Source organism: Penicillium roqueforti (assembly GCF_015533775.1).
Source record: "Penicillium roqueforti strain LCP96 04111 chromosome Unknown scaffold_01, whole genome shotgun sequence".
Taxonomy (NCBI): domain Eukaryota; kingdom Fungi; phylum Ascomycota; class Eurotiomycetes; order Eurotiales; family Aspergillaceae; genus Penicillium; species Penicillium roqueforti.
In genome coordinates this window covers 2977652-2992693 of record NW_024067565.1, presented here as the reverse complement: position 1 = coordinate 2992693, position 15042 = coordinate 2977652, and the positions used below count along the sequence as shown (strand labels likewise).

The 15042-nt window shown below is 51.8% G+C and overlaps 5 protein-coding genes across 5 annotated transcripts; 4 read left to right on the top strand and 1 right to left on the bottom strand.

The window, feature by feature from the left end:
- Positions 1 to 344: 344 nt before the first annotated feature.
- Positions 345 to 1956, top strand: aspE (septin; the record flags this gene model as incomplete). The annotated part of the gene is made up of 2 exons (XM_039068465.1): positions 345 to 781; positions 837 to 1956. 2 exons carry the CDS (start codon positions 345 to 347, stop codon positions 1954 to 1956), a joined length of 1557 nt encoding a protein of 518 aa, XP_038932698.1.
- Positions 1957 to 2582: 626 nt separating this feature from the next.
- anxc4 (annexin ANXC4) lies at positions 2583 to 5216 on the top strand (the record flags this gene model as incomplete). The annotated part of the gene is made up of 2 exons (XM_039068464.1): positions 2583 to 4856; positions 4926 to 5216. The coding sequence occupies 2 exons, from the start codon at positions 2583 to 2585 to the stop codon at positions 5214 to 5216; spliced, it is 2565 nt and encodes an 854-aa protein (XP_038932697.1).
- Positions 5217 to 7697: 2481 nt separating this feature from the next.
- gta1 (glutaminase GtaA) lies at positions 7698 to 10062 on the top strand (the record flags this gene model as incomplete). The annotated part of the gene is made up of 7 exons (XM_039068463.1): positions 7698 to 7891; positions 7939 to 8231; positions 8282 to 9305; positions 9356 to 9558; positions 9611 to 9754; positions 9806 to 9941; positions 9993 to 10062. 7 exons carry the CDS (start codon positions 7698 to 7700, stop codon positions 10060 to 10062), a joined length of 2064 nt encoding a protein of 687 aa, XP_038932696.1.
- A 720-nt stretch (positions 10063 to 10782) lies between these two features.
- Positions 10783 to 12628, bottom strand: cps1 (Gly-Xaa carboxypeptidase; the record flags this gene model as incomplete). The annotated part of the gene is made up of 3 exons (XM_039068461.1): positions 10783 to 10826; positions 10882 to 12218; positions 12273 to 12628. 3 exons carry the CDS (start codon positions 12626 to 12628, stop codon positions 10783 to 10785), a joined length of 1737 nt encoding a protein of 578 aa, XP_038932694.1.
- Positions 12629 to 14209: 1581 nt separating this feature from the next.
- LCP9604111_145 (WSC domain-containing protein) lies at positions 14210 to 14888 on the top strand (the record flags this gene model as incomplete). Its single annotated transcript, XM_039068460.1, has 2 exons — positions 14210 to 14501; positions 14563 to 14888. The coding sequence occupies 2 exons, from the start codon at positions 14210 to 14212 to the stop codon at positions 14886 to 14888; spliced, it is 618 nt and encodes a 205-aa protein (XP_038932693.1).
- Between the last annotated feature and the right edge of the window lie 154 nt (positions 14889 to 15042).

The following is a 15042-nucleotide window of genomic DNA, read 5'->3' as shown; positions in this document are numbered from 1 at the left end:
CCCTTTCCTTTCTCTGTTGCAGATACCTTCGTTTTTGAGAAACCCGATACATCCGCAGACCAGGTGGATTGATTCCGTCTGATTCTGTTTCAGAGCAGTTTCAAATCGCGCCATCGGATCTGACCTGCACTATAAGCGCTGTTGGACTCCGATATATCTAATTCTATTGGTGAGTGGCAGTTCCCGAGGTTCCCCCTGACATCAGGTGGTGGGTTATGCGATATCGAGATCCCCCGATAGAGATACCTTCAGGACTGCCTGGTAATAAGAGCAAATAATAAGAGAAAGGAAAAGAAAAGAAAAACAACCTAATCAGGAAAGAACAGACAAACGCCCATCCCAAAATGGCAACCTCCACGCGCCTGGGACCTGAAACAGACATCAACCGTCGCACCTCCCTCGGCTTCCTTCGTCGTTCTAAATCCACCGAACCCCTAGGCGACAAAGCTCGCAAGAAGATGTCTAAAACCCAAGCCATGGAAGATGAGATGCGTCGTCAGCGCGAGTCTTATGCCCCTAAGGTCCCTCCCCGCTTGCCTGATCTTTCCCCCGCCCCGCAACTGGAAACTTTTGGAGGTGAGGAACGCGATAAGGTCGCAGCCCGAACACGCCAGCCTGAAGCCCCCGCGCCATCTATGGCTGCGCCAACAAACACCGTGGATCCCTATGCGCGCTCTGAGAGCATGACCCACCGTGGTCGGTACAGCTATGCTAGCAGTGCTGTCAGCACCGTCAACAGCCCCCGTCGTGTGCGCCGTCGCAAGGACCCTACCCCATACAAGTGAGTCGCGAAGAGACATCAATAACCAGACCAGCTAATAATGGAACCTGTATAGTGTGCTTGTCATCGGCGCTCGTAACTCGGGGAAAACCTCATTCCTCAACTTCCTCCGCAGTGCCCTGACCATGCCCGCACACAAGCACCCCTCACGCACTCCTGAGGAGGTCGAAGAGCTTGAGCGGCAAACCTCAGCCTGGGAAGGATTCACGTCGCAATACCTGGAAACGGAGTTCGACGGAGAACGTGTCGGACTTACCCTGTGGGACTCTGTAGGCCTGGAGCGGAACATCGCAGATCTTCAGCTGCGCGGCGTGACAGGCTTCCTGGAAAGCAAGTTTGAGGAGACCCTCGCCGAGGAGATGAAGGTTGTCCGGTCTCCCGGTATTCGTGATACCCACATTCACTGCACTTTCCTACTTCTGGATCCTGTGCGTCTTGATGAGAACATCGCCATGGCGGAGCGTGCTGCCAATGGCACGTCCAAGCCCACCGATGCGCCTGTCATTGGGATTCTGGACAAGAAATTGGATATCCAGGTGTTGCGCACCGTGTTGGGCAAGACCACTGTGGTGCCGGTGATCAGCAAGGCGGATACGATTACCTCCGCCCACATGAGCTATCTCCGCAAGGCGGTCTGGAACAGCTTGAAGCAGGCCAATATCGACCCCCTTGAGATCTTGACATTGGAGGACCAGGAAGATGAATACTCGTCGTCGGAAAGTGCGGATGAAGAAGAGCCTGAGACCAAAACCGAGACTGAGAATGGAGCCAGCGAAGCCAAGGAGTCTGAGACCGCAGCCGAAAATGTCCCCGGCTCGCCGTCGCAGCGCAGCCAGAGCACTCGCCGGTCCAACGCGTCGCAGGCCACCAACCAGCACGTTCCCTTCTCGATTCTGTCGCCGGATCCCCACTCGCTGGCAGCTGGCGACAAACCCGTCGGTCGCCGATTCCCCTGGGGTTTCGCAGATCCATATGATGCCGAGCACTGTGACTTTGTCCGCTTGAAGGACTCCGTCTTTTCCGATTGGCGCTCCGAGCTGCGGGAGGCCAGTCGCGTGGTCTGGTATGAGCGCTGGAGAACCAACCGTCTCAACCGCAACGGACAGACGACGCAGTCCCAGAAGCAAAACTACGGTGGTCGTCAGGGACCCTACGATGGCCGTCGCAAGCGATAAACGGCTCCCCTTTCTTCTGTTCCCATAGCTTTCTCTTCTGCACATACCCCCATTCTTCGCGGCCTGGCACCTCGCAGGGCTTCTTTTATGTCATACCTTTGCTTTCCTTTCTCTTCTGACAAAACGGTTCGAAATCCGAAACCTGTACTAGTGCTTTTCATGTATTGTTTGCACGGTAATTTGATAGTTTATCTTGAATTCTCCGTAATTCTACAGTAACCTTCCATGAATGACCTCCTCTTTTGCAATCTGACATGCGCATTGGTCAGATGTCTGCGGCTGAAGCGCTGGTCACGACGATCTTCAGTCCAGCTGTAAGCCAATAAGAGCCGCTAATACTTGCTACATGAGGGTGAAGTGTCACAGATTAGCTCGAGGTAAGTTGGCGCCGTCGAATGCCAGCGGCTATTAAACCTCGCTTTATCTTTCCTTTCCTTTCTTTTCTTTCCAATTCACCTGAACAAAGAGGCTTCATATCTATAATTATAGAATGGCCTAGTGAACCTCACACAAAGAAACCCTCCAGTCCAACCCTTCTTTATGCGACTGAAGACCTCGCAGAAAAAGAAAATAAATAAACCCGTTGAACACACATTGCATACCAAGATCAAAACCCCACACCAAACATGTCCCTCCAAGTGAACGACCCACGGTCGCAAACCCGATCCAAATCTCCCGCCCGCGAGCCCTCACGGTCGCGATCGCGGTCGCGCGACAACCGAATCCCCTCTCCCTCTCCCTCCCCCTCTCGCCGGTCGCGCTCACCAGCCGTCGAAATCCCCAGAGCAAAGACCTACAGCCCCGACGAAGAAGCCGAAATAGAGCGCCAATACAAGCTTATCAGCTCGCGCCGTCGCGAGAACCCAGATGAGTCGCGCGCCGGCAGCTCGCACGCCCCAAGAAGCGCCCGCTACGACGTGGACCCTCGCGATGACCGCTACCAACACTCAGACGAGGAGCGCGGTTCTGCCGCCGCTTCGTCACTGTCGCATCGTCAACCCCCGTCGCCAGCCCGCGACAGTCGTTTGGATGTGAATCCGAATCCGAATCACCACGACTCCGACTCAGCAGATGATCTAGCCTACGGCGATGCGCCAGGCAACCATCCCAGCTACGCGCGCCGGAATCCATACAGCTATGCCCAGCCCACGCAGTTTGCCTCCGCGTCCGCGCCGCGACAACCAACCTACGCTACCGCACCAGTAGACTGGGCCTCAGTGCCAGAATGCGAACGCCCTGGGTTTGTGCCGCCCTCCTCGCAGCCTGGCCCGGCTACTACTATGCCCGGCGCGTTCCCTGCAGCGTCAAACTACCCCGCTGGCTCGGGAGCTACGTCGCTGCAGTATACTAGTTTACCGGCCCAGCAGGCTCCGTATGCGCCGACGAGTGCGGCTTATGCGCCTTCGCATTACCGTACTCCCTCGAGTGAGACTGGTTATTCGCAGCCTGCTGTGGGGTATGCGAATCCGGGCGTGTACCAGTATGCGCAGCTTGATCCTAATGTGAAGTATTCTTCGAAGACGGTGCCTGTGCCGCCGCCCGCGCCGCCCGCGCCTAGGCCTATATACCCGGCTGCTACCCATGAGCAGTTTTCTAGGCCGATTCCGCAGTCGTCGCAGAATTTGTATCCGTATCAATCGCAGGCGCAGCCGCAGTCACAGGGACAGTCGCAGCAACCGCCAGAGCAGCCGTCTCGGAATAAACAGGAGCCCGAGCCTCAGTTTGTGGAGATCGCGCCCAGGAGTCGGTCGAGTGCTCGTCCACACAGCAGCTCTGTGTCCTCGTCGAATAATCTCGCTGTTGGAAGAGCCAGTGCTCCTAATTCGGCTCATCCCCCGGGTAGTCCGCTGCTGGAGCCGTATCATGGAACCTACCAGTCCATCTCACCGATGCCATCCGCGATCATCATCCCCTCCATCCGCGACGATGAAATCTCAGACCTTGAACCACTCGACGGAAACTCAGCGTCAGACTCAAGCCGACGCAGCAAACACATTCGCTCGCGCTCGTCTGTCCGTGTCAGCGAGAAAGATTCCCGCTCCCGCGGCAACAAAGATAAAGACAAAGAGCGCAGCTCCTCGCGCGACAACCGCAAGGACGACAAACGCCTCACCCACCCAAAAATCAGCCACGGCCGCCACGACTCAGGCTCCTCCACCCGCAGCTCCGACGCAAGAGTCCTCGTCTCCCCAACGACAGGCCGGAAACGCGTCTCCTTCTACGACGCCGGCCCCGATGCCGCCGCCCTGCAAGCCGCCCTCAGCCACACACGCAACATCGACAGTAGACCCATGATCCAGATCCTGCCCCGGCTAACAAGCGACGAAATCATCCTCCTGCGCCACGAATACAAAAACCGCGTCCGCCTCCAAGGAAAAGGAATCAACATCGCCAAACACCTCCGCCTCAAACTCGGCAGTTCCTCCTTCGGCAAAGTCTGCTACGCGACCGCCCTCGGCCGCTGGGAATCAGAAGCCTACTGGGCGAACTGCTACTACCAAGCCGGGACATCCCGCCGCGAACTCCTAATCGAGTCCCTGATGGGCCGGACGAACGCCGCAATCCGCGAAATCAAACACTCCTTCCGCGACAGCCGCTACGACAACAGTCTCGAGCGCTGCATGCGCTCCGAGCTGCGCGCGGACAAGTTCCGCATGGCGATTTTGCTCGCGCTCGAGGGCCAGCGCCAGGATGATCGCGACCCACTGGATAGACGGCTCGTGCGCGCCGACGTGCAGGATTTGCATCGCGCGATTGTCCGCGAGGGCGGCGAGACTGCTATGATTCATATTATTGTTTTGAGGAGTGATTCGCATCTGCGCGAGGTGCTGCGCTCGTACGAGGATATCTACCGGCATAATTTTGCGAAGGCTATGATTGCGAAGTCGCGGAATCTGGTGGTATGTACTTAATTAATATCTTGCCCCTCCAGTCAATACTGAAATCGAATCCTTACTAACAAATACCAGGGCGAAACCCTAGCCCACATCCTCAACGGCGCAATCAACAGACCAATGCGCGACGCCCTCCTCCTCCACCAGGCCCTGCGCGAATCCCGGACCGGCCGCGAGCGCTCAGAGCTCCTCATTTCCCGTCTCGTGCGGCTGCATTGGGAGCCTAGACATCTCGACCTCGTGAAGAATGAGTACAGGCGCCGATACCATGAGCGTCTGGAGGAGGCTATTGCCGAGGAGATTCTGCCGCTGAATGGGGGCCAGGATTGGGGGGAGTTTTGTATTGAGTTGGCGCGGAATGCTTGATTGTGCTTTTCGGATCCTGCTGAAGGCGTGTGTTTTTTTTACTTTGTACCTGGTTGCTTGGTTGTTGCGTGTATGCTCTCTATATCCTTGGCTTTGGTTTTGTATATTTACTTTTGATTGTCTCCTGATATCTAACGTGCATTGCGTGTAGCTGCTTCTTAGGTAGGGCTTCCCGATGAATATGATTAGTAATAATGCGAGTGTCTTGAAGTAACTATAGCATGGAAAAAGGCTATACTAAGTGTAGTTCTCCATGCTGTTATTGTAAAAACAGGCCTCGAAACGGTTCCCATTGCAGAGTCATTTTTGTCTGATGCTCGCTCTTTCCTATGCAGTTCTGCAAACCTCTCTTTGGCAGTCTCTTACTCTCCTTGCATATTTCCTTTGCTCATCTTGCAGAAGATGCTTCTCCTAGATTCTAGAGGAAGAGATCTTTGTTTCTTTGTCCACATTTCATGGCACTGGCTAGATCATCATCTTCCATCTATTCTCTTCTTCTTCTTAGTGACCCAGATTGTATCCGTACATCAGGTTATAAAGCCCTTTATTTTGCTGTAATATTAACAGTTTACCCTGGAGGTAGCCTTCCAATTCTTTGCACAGCCATCTGACTTCTCTTTTCTCTGGCTAGAATCTCAGAGAGGCTAGATGGGCGTGCAAAGAGCTGGAAGGCTAGCTCCAGGGTAAACTACTAAGATATAGCAAAATAAAGGGCCTCACAACCCGATGTACGTAGTTAGGTAGTTATACAATCTGGGTGACCAAGAAGAGGTAATCAACCAATGTGCAACTGTGTAGGATAATGCTCATCGCCCATCTCATATATGTTTCCTAGTAAATTTCTCTTGTACAGAAGCATATTAAATAGACGTGCTATATGCTATACAAGCAATTTAGTGGGGTGGTGGATTCTTGATCGGCAGGAGTATCAAACCCTATAGGGGGAACTCCACATGCCACAACAAACCCGAGAGTTCGCTTACAATAGACCATTACTCCGGTGCCTTTTGCCTAGAAGCCCTTGGACTTGCGGAGCACGATCCCAATCTGTTGTTCTTACGTAAATAATCATCAATGCAAGATCACGGGGTGTAATAAAACCCTTCGAGCGATGGCACAGTAGCAAGGCCGGTCGTAGGCTAGAATCTGATACACGAAGTATTTCACCGGAGGACAAAAAGGAAGATAATATCCGGAGACCACCGAATGCGTAGTTCTATTGAATTGTAAGGTTTATGTTCTTGTCTTGGAAAATGTATGTCGGCAACCGAATATGCCGACATATGCAGCAAGGAGGTTCAATAGGAAGTGGATCGTGAGCTTCAAACTAGATGCATTGTACTACCTCGCGCACGCGACCTCGGACCATGTACTCTGTATTCATACACGGTTCATGCAACACAAGAGTCTAGGTCTGATAGAAATTTGAAGTCGTTTTGTCTCCGATCGGACTGCCGCTGCCAAAGCTGACACGCAGAGACACGCAGACTCTGCAAGGGGAACCCATATGATTTGAGACCAAAAGCCATGATTATTCTCTGCAGCTTCCCGAATTCTTCCGTCCTTCAGTTACCGTGGCTATTCAAATATCTTCATTCTGTTCTCTCATGGGCTGAATGCCACGCTGCTGATCGCCATTTCCCCGCAGATTTATCGGATATTACATGCATGAAGTAAAGCCGACGATCTGTCCGCATGATACTATCACGAAGGACATCAACTTGGCAATTCGCTTGACTCGTGCCTCATTATTTGTCCTAGGCCTATCGGCGATGCCCTCAAACCTCCGTTTCTTTCGCAGCTGCATTCCTTTTTCTCACCACAGTCTTCTTCTACACCTTTATTTGCGCCACCATACCGCTATGTAGTCTGTCACCTGCAAGGCGCGCACCGAACTAGAAGTCGGGATTACTCCGATGCGCCTGTTTACTGGGCCATCGCTTTGTCGATCCGCATAGACCGCTGCTTGTCTTCCATGCGACGTGAAGGTATGCCGTTACTTCCGGAAGATGTAGACCGCGTTTTTGGATTTGACTTTGAATTGAGCCATTTCCACCACCATTCCACAGCCACTCCACTTGAATACCCCTGTCCTGATCCCCCTAACGTCACTTTGTACCTTTAGCATGAATCTTCTTCCACTCGGGCCTTGAGGGAGGTCAGCAGATTAGAGCACTTCGTATTTATTGAAACAAATATACCAAGCCGCTTTGATATTCCTCCGTAGAGAGCGCATTCTGGCATGCGGGTCTCGGACGGGCCTTTGGCTTTCCCCCTCTCTTCGTGGGTTGAGGTTGACTATAAAAATGTCACTGGCATTCCTCTTCAGTAAACATAAGCCGATCCCTTTCTTCGGCCCCACCAGAGTGCTATGCAGTCAAGCTCCCTAGAGCTCATTTCCCTTTCCTGCAAATAAATAACAGAGCAATCTTGCCCTTGTTTGGACTTTGTGTATCCCATCTTCCGTCAAGCTCTGTCATCATGCAGCTGTACCGCCTCAGTCTGCTGGTTGCTTCCTTTGTGTCCTCTATTGGAGCACAGTCGACCTTCTCCCCTGCTCGTCCCCCGGCTATACCTCTCGCTGTTAGGTCACCGTACCTCAGCACTTGGCTTGATGTAGGGAGTGATGGTGGTAATGGTGGGTACTTGGCTGGTCAATGGCCTGTATTTTGGCAGTAAGTTCCTTTTGACTATATGTGAATTTTATACTAATGATATACAGGAATCAGGTCACCGGGTGGACAGGTATGATCCGCGTCGATGGCAATACCTATACTTGGATGGGCCTTCCTGGGTCGAAAACCGTCAATCAGACAGCGTTTGAGTATACTTCGACTAAAAGTATCTTCACTATGAACGTGGAGAATAAGCTTGAAATGAACATTACTTTTTTGTCGCCTGTTACACCCACCGACTTCAAGCGCCAGTCCCTCGTTTTCTCGTATCTTAATGTCGAGGTCTCTTCTCTTGATGGCCAGGCGCATGATGTACAGGTCTACGCGGACATCTCTGCAGGTTAGTGCGCTGGTCTCTTTTCTTACATGCGGGGGCTGACGACATGTCAGAATGGGTATCGGGTGACCGGAATGCCATTGCAGAATGGGAGTATGGGACCACTGACGGTGTGGCCTACCACAAGGTACACCGACAGACTCAATTGGCCTTTTCCGAAAACAATGAGCAGGGCGAATGGGGTAACTGGTACTGGGCCACCGACGACTCGAAAGACATGACCCACCAGTCTGGTGCGGATACCGACGTCCGGGGCCAGTTTGCCAGCAATGGAAAACTCACCAATGGCGTCGACACTAATTTCCGAGCTATCTCCTCCACCTGGCCCGTATTCGGGTTCTCATACGATCTGGGCTCGGTCGATTCGTCGCCCATTAGCACGCTCTTCTCACTAGGTCTGACACAGGATCAAGCTATTCAGTACGAAGGCGCTTCGCAGTATGCCCCAGTACCGTCCTTGTGGAAGAGTTATTTCGATACAGAGTTGGCCGCACTTTCGTTCTTCCACCACGATCATGCGGAATCGAGCAATCTCGCAAGCCATTTCGATAGCAGGGTGGCCCAGGATTCAATTGAAACAGCCGGCCAGGACTACCTCACTATAACTTCGCTCGCGGTTCGGCAGGCATTCGCTGCTACCCAGCTTTGTGGTACACAAGACAAACAGTATCTGTTCCTGAAGGAAATCTCTTCCGACGGCAACATGAATACTGTGGATGTTATCTTCCCAGCCTATCCGATTTTCCTGTACACCAACCCCGAACTCCTGAAACTCGTGCTCACTCCTCTGTTTGAAAACCAAGAGGCTGGAAAGTATCCCAACAATTATTCCATGCACGACCTAGGCTCGGCTTATCCGAACGCCACGGGCCACCCCAATGGCAACGACGAGAAAATGCCTTTGGAAGAGTGCGGGAATATGGTCATCATGTCTTTGGCTTATGCGCAGAAGTCGGGTGACTCCGACTTTTTGAATAACCACTACACTCTACTCAAGCAGTGGACCAGTTATTTGGTCGAGGACTCGCTTTATCCTGCGAACCAGATCTCTACGGACGACTTTGCTGGCTCTCTAGCGTGAGTAAGCCCTGCCCTTCCTGAAATCCAAAACTAACCGGCATAATTAGCAACCAAACCAACCTCGCGATCAAGGGCATGATCGGTATTCAGGCCATGGCAGTCATTGCCAACCAGACTGGCCACACCGCCGACGCTGCTAATTTCTCGAGCATCGCCAGTGACTACATCACTCAGTGGCAGGACCTGGCTATTGCCAAGGATGCTAACCCACCACATACCACCTTGTCGTACGGCGACACCGCTAGCCATGGTAAGCTCCAGCGCCCTTCCAGTCTATGAAGCCTTGCTTACCATTTCTGCAGGTCTGCTCTACAATATCTTCGCTGATGCCCAGCTGGGCCTGGACTTTGTTCCACAGTCTGTCTATCAGATGCAGAGCGACTTCTACCCGACCGTTGAAAATAAGTACGGTGTGCCTCTAGATACCCGCCACACATACACAAAAGGTAAACACCCTGACGGCTCACCATATTGGAAAAGTACTCACAATTCGATAGGTGACTGGGAGTGCTTCGCGGCAGCGGTCAGTTCAGTCGATACTCGGTCTATGTTCATTAAGGATCTCGCGACCTGGATCAATGAGACACCGACCAACCGAGCCCTGACTGATCTGTACGACACTATCTCGGGAGAGTAAGTCAACCAGCTCTCAAGCCTGTAATGCTCCTTGCTGATGAAACCTAGTTATCCCGGAATTACTTTCATCGCTCGCCCCGTTATCGGTGGTTCCTTCGCTCCTATCCTCGTCCGCTAGCGGACCCCTTCGCTTCTTGTTGATTTATTTCACTTATAATGCCTTCGGGTCTTTTCCCCGTCGGTCGCCTTTTTCTTCTCTCGCAAAGACTTTCGCTTCAAGTCCTGGCCCAGTATAGCTGCCACCAGTCGTGGTGGAAGACGTGCCAGATACCTTCCGTTCGCTTCGTTGACTCCACACTTGATAATGTCTTTTTCTTGCTTATACCCATCCATTGCCTTGCTTTTTGGCATGGGTTGTGCGAGTTTTGTGAAATCCTCGCATACACATACTATATTTGAGTATTTGATGGATATACATGAATCTGTGACTTCTACACCCTCTCCAGTCATCTGGAGATATGTTCAGATGCTCTAACACTGGGAAATATCAATTATATAACAAATACGTGCTGCGGTATCCCATACACCGAAGTATAAGGTGATCAACATTCAATAGTTATCACTATATGTTTATGTCCCTTCAAAAATGTGCAAATCATCCTCAATTACATCTTGTTCATGCTTGAATTACGTTGACTCGGTGTGACTGGCCCAATATGAAGTTTTGAGCTGCATGGCACCTTTGAGAGGGTGTGAAAAAACAAGTGATCTATTGGACTGATTTTGCTCTATTTGCTAAATTCGAAATGAGATATATCCAGCCCTAGACCAAAAATGTGAGGTATATACCAGACTTTCATATCTACGTGTCAAAGTATCTGAGAATGGACAAGCATGTTCACTCGGATTCTCCATCCCAGGCATCAAAAGACCGAATCAGATCTAATTTAAATTAGTAAGTTTCCCAAAAGGAACAACGAACGAAAAAATAACATACCGTAGTAAAGCATGATGCCTTCAAGATGCACATCCAAGCGAATCCGCTCATCCACAGTATGAATATTCAGCGCTCCGCCAGCCCGCGACGGACTCCAGCGGTAGATATTCTCCGACAAAGACCAGTAGAAGCGCGTGTCAGTATTCCCAGTCATGACATCTCCTGAAACAACAACCGTCGGCTTAGAACCAGACGCAGTTTTGGCAAGTGGGTTCGGGTGCGACTCAAAAACACTACGAGCCACTCCGGCAAAGTGCGCCCACACCTTCGATGTGAGCGGATCTGTTGGGGAGATCGGAGCCGGGGAAAGAGGAACACTCAGAGGGGACAGCTTGAGAGTACGGTCGCTCGCATCTCCTTCTGTGGACTCCGCCACACCGGGGAAGGCAACATGTAGAGTAAGGTTGTGAGATTTGGCGATAGGGCCGATAAGTCGGATAGCGCGCTCACGCAGCTCATCGGGCGTCTGGTGTAATGCCACGCGGTAGTTGACAACCGCAGAGATCTTCTCCGGCAGCGCGTTTGTCTTGACACCGCCGTGGATCAGGTCTGCGGCCTGCGATGTCTGCATTGTGTACCGGACTGCGGGACCGCGGGAGCTGGCAACAGCTTCGCCAAGAGCGGCAGGATCATGTGCTGCCAGTTTCTCGGATAGCCAGGGCTCAACGTGGTCGGGTGAGTATCGTGCTTGGCACTCCAGCATCCCGTAGGCCGGGTGGTCGGTATCCAGCCAGGCGGGGAACAGCTCCTTTCGCTCGAGCTCGTACAGAATCTCCGCCATGATGCCGATGCCGGTGTGCGCGGGTGGGATCGAACTGTGGCCGCCAGGCACGGCAATGTTGATAATGAGGTCGAGACTGCCCTTCTCACCGACAGCAGGCAGAGCATACAAGATCTCGCCGTTGGCGTCGGACTCATCGCCCAGGCTCTGCAGTCCCATTCCACCCTCGTCAAGGATAAATTCGAAAGAGTCTTTGCCGTACTTTTTCTCCAGAGCTGCGGAGATTGCCCCGGCACCTAGGAAGCCGTGTGATTCCTCGTCATACCCAAAGGCAAACAGCACCGTGCGCTTTGGTTTCCAGTCCTGGGAGAGCAGGTCTTCGACTACAGACAATAACCCGATAAGGACGTTTTTGCAGTCGCTTGAGCCGCGGCCCCAGATCCATTCGCCATCAAAGACACCTTCGAAGGGCGGGTGAGTCCAGTCTGATGGGTCGTCGATTGGGACGACGTCCTGGTGGGCCATGAAGAGTAGCGGCTTGCGTGAAGTGTCAGCACCTTCAAAGGTGAAGACTAGACCGAGCCGGTTAATGTGCTCAACCTTGCCGCGGCCGTGTCTGTGATTTGTTTAGTTCTCATTCATGGCGGGTCACAATTGGTCAATTTCTTACACTAGAGGGAACAGCTCCTCCAGCAGCGCTTGGAACTTGACTACAGGCTCGAATGCCTCATCGTATGGGTCTTCCATATAATCACCCACAGTGGTTGGGATCTGCACCGCGCGCGAGAGCCGCTTTGCCTGGCGAGCACGGAAAGCATCATCGGTGAGGAAGATCTGCGACGAGTGCAGGCCATCATCGGGGAGGCTGACCTTGGGCGGCTGGGGACAGGTTTCCCGTGTAGATGGGCTTGATAGCAGGTTATAATGACCCGACAGATCGTTGTCGGAGAAGAGATGCTGCTGTGTGGGGATATTGAGAGCTAGCGATGGCACTGCAGCCAGGCCGAGGAGAGCGAGGGTTTTCATGGTCGGACTAAGTTGATTCAATACTTCCGAATCAAAATATTTATAAGTCTTCGAAATTGACGTGAAGGGATTCACGATAGCCCAGAAAGAGCACGTCAAAAGCACGTCAAGGCCTATCTTATCTTCTTGCTATCTTCCCCTCTCCCGAGGTCGGCTGGCGGCCATAGCCGATGTGAATTGCCCTATTAGGGTAGCAGTTTTGCCGAGAGTTGGGGTAAGTGTGCTGTATAGTTACATGTTGATCATTTTGGGATTGGCAGTTCAACTTTGGTTTTCCATGTTCAAGTGTATTGAAGTTAGGAAATGTCTCAGCCCAGCTCAAGGTTTCGTGTCCGTGTAATAGATCGGAGCTAGTATTCAGCTAAGATAAAGAAAGCCTTAATGTCTCAGCCATGAATAATTGTCAACGGTATCGTACAATGTCAGTTGATGTACCGCGAAGCTTAATCGCTATGCGATGGAGATGTTTCCTGTCGGATTTCATTATCAACTGGAATTATTGGCAGATCCCTGCACCTAGCCTTACTTAGTTTATTAGCTCGTATTTCAATCCGAACCGTCGACTATTGATATAGGCATTGATAGGTATGCGGAATACGGAGTACGGACGGAGTACCCGTGGACAATATATACAGCTCAGCTCACCGGCATTTGACGGGAAGATTCCAGCGGGTACAACGTACAAATATCGCAATCCGAACGAGTAAAATAACCCAATGATCATTATTGCCTCCCCCTGTGGAGGTTCCGGATCCCTGGGTCAAAAAGGGTGCCCGAATATTGGGCCGCCAGGTCGAATTGAGATGTCTTAGATAAGGTAAGGTGCCTGATATACAAGGCATCCAACAGTGCGGAAGGCTCGGGTTAACCATGGATCCAAATTCATTTTGATACTCAATTTCGATGTCCAGTTTCCCAATTAGACTATGCCATACACATCAATGACTGTCCTGATATCTTGCAGAAGATGAAGAGTATTTGGAATACCCAGGATACCAGAATACTAACAGAAAGGAGAAAAGGAGAAACAAGGGGTCACCGGCGATGACCAGCAATGACCAGCAATGCCAGATTCCTCACAAATGCAACACCCTAAACCCACTCTACCTATGCTCGATCAAGGCAAGCGCCAAACCAGAAACACGCGAACTCCTTCTCAAGTTCATGCTTTTTGACTCAGGAGGAGCCGTCCGCCGTCATTGGTCGCTCAAAAGGGAAACGAGACGCCACACCTGGGGATGCCGATCGGCGATCGTCCGCTCGCAAGCCAATGAACCCTATGTAGCCCCATTGCGGGTTCAATAGAACATGTCGCTTAGTGTTTCAGAATAATCCTTTGCCTCTTTTAGTCGATCGATTGGACATCGATGTCGTCAGTCCCAGCCTTACTCCACAGAAAAACACTCGTAAAAATGGAACCGACGGGTGTCAAACAAACGGCCGCCTTAAAGATGCTTGATGGGACCCTTTTTTTCCTCCCTGGCACCTGAAACAACTCTCTCTTTTGCGTATACTTTCCTTCATTTCTCAAAACAACTATTCACTCTTTAATTCGTTGATCGAATACCTCGCCTACCAATCATGCATTCCAACTACATTTTGTCCGCGCTTGCCCTAGCTCTTCCCGTATACTCGCTTAGCTCCACCGCCAGTATGGGCTGCTACTCTGCTATCGAATCATTCAAGAACCAGGGCCCCTACACCTACCAATCACCAGGACATTGCCAGGCCCAATGCGCAGAGGACAATTACAAGGTCGCTGCTCTGAGCCGTGGCAACATGTGCTACTGCGGCAACGAAATGCCCCCAGATTCGGCTAAGATCGCCGACAGTAAATGTGATGTGCCCTGCGCTGGATGGCCTGCAGGAAGCTGTGAGTCACCTATAATATTCCATATGGAAACAAGATCATGACTGACAGCATACTTATCTAGGTGGCGGCGCGGATACCTTTAATCTCATCCAGGCGGCTGAGAATCTCCAACCGTCTGCATCTGAAAATGCCTCCACTACTATTGCACCCACTGCTGCCACCGCAGCTGGCGGAATCATTGTCGCTGCCTCAACAGCCAACCCACCAACCAGCATCGTGACCGCGGTATCAACTGCCAACTCTAAGAGTGGCAACGTTTTATCGAAGTCCGCTGTCTTCGCCTCCGCAACTGCCACGCCCACGCCCACAAACAACGCTGCTGGAACAGTCTGCGCGGGATCCTCACTGCTTGGCGCTGTTTTTGTGGGTATGGGCTTGCTTCTGTGAAGCTCCTAACCTTCAGGTCTTGAGATAGAAGCTGCATATACTGTCATTTTGATTCCCTGTACTCTACATTGCATGTACAGTTATACCGTCGCTGGTTCGTCAACAGGGCGTTTGTGATATTAGGGATGATATACCGTTTCTGTTCCTTGTGTTA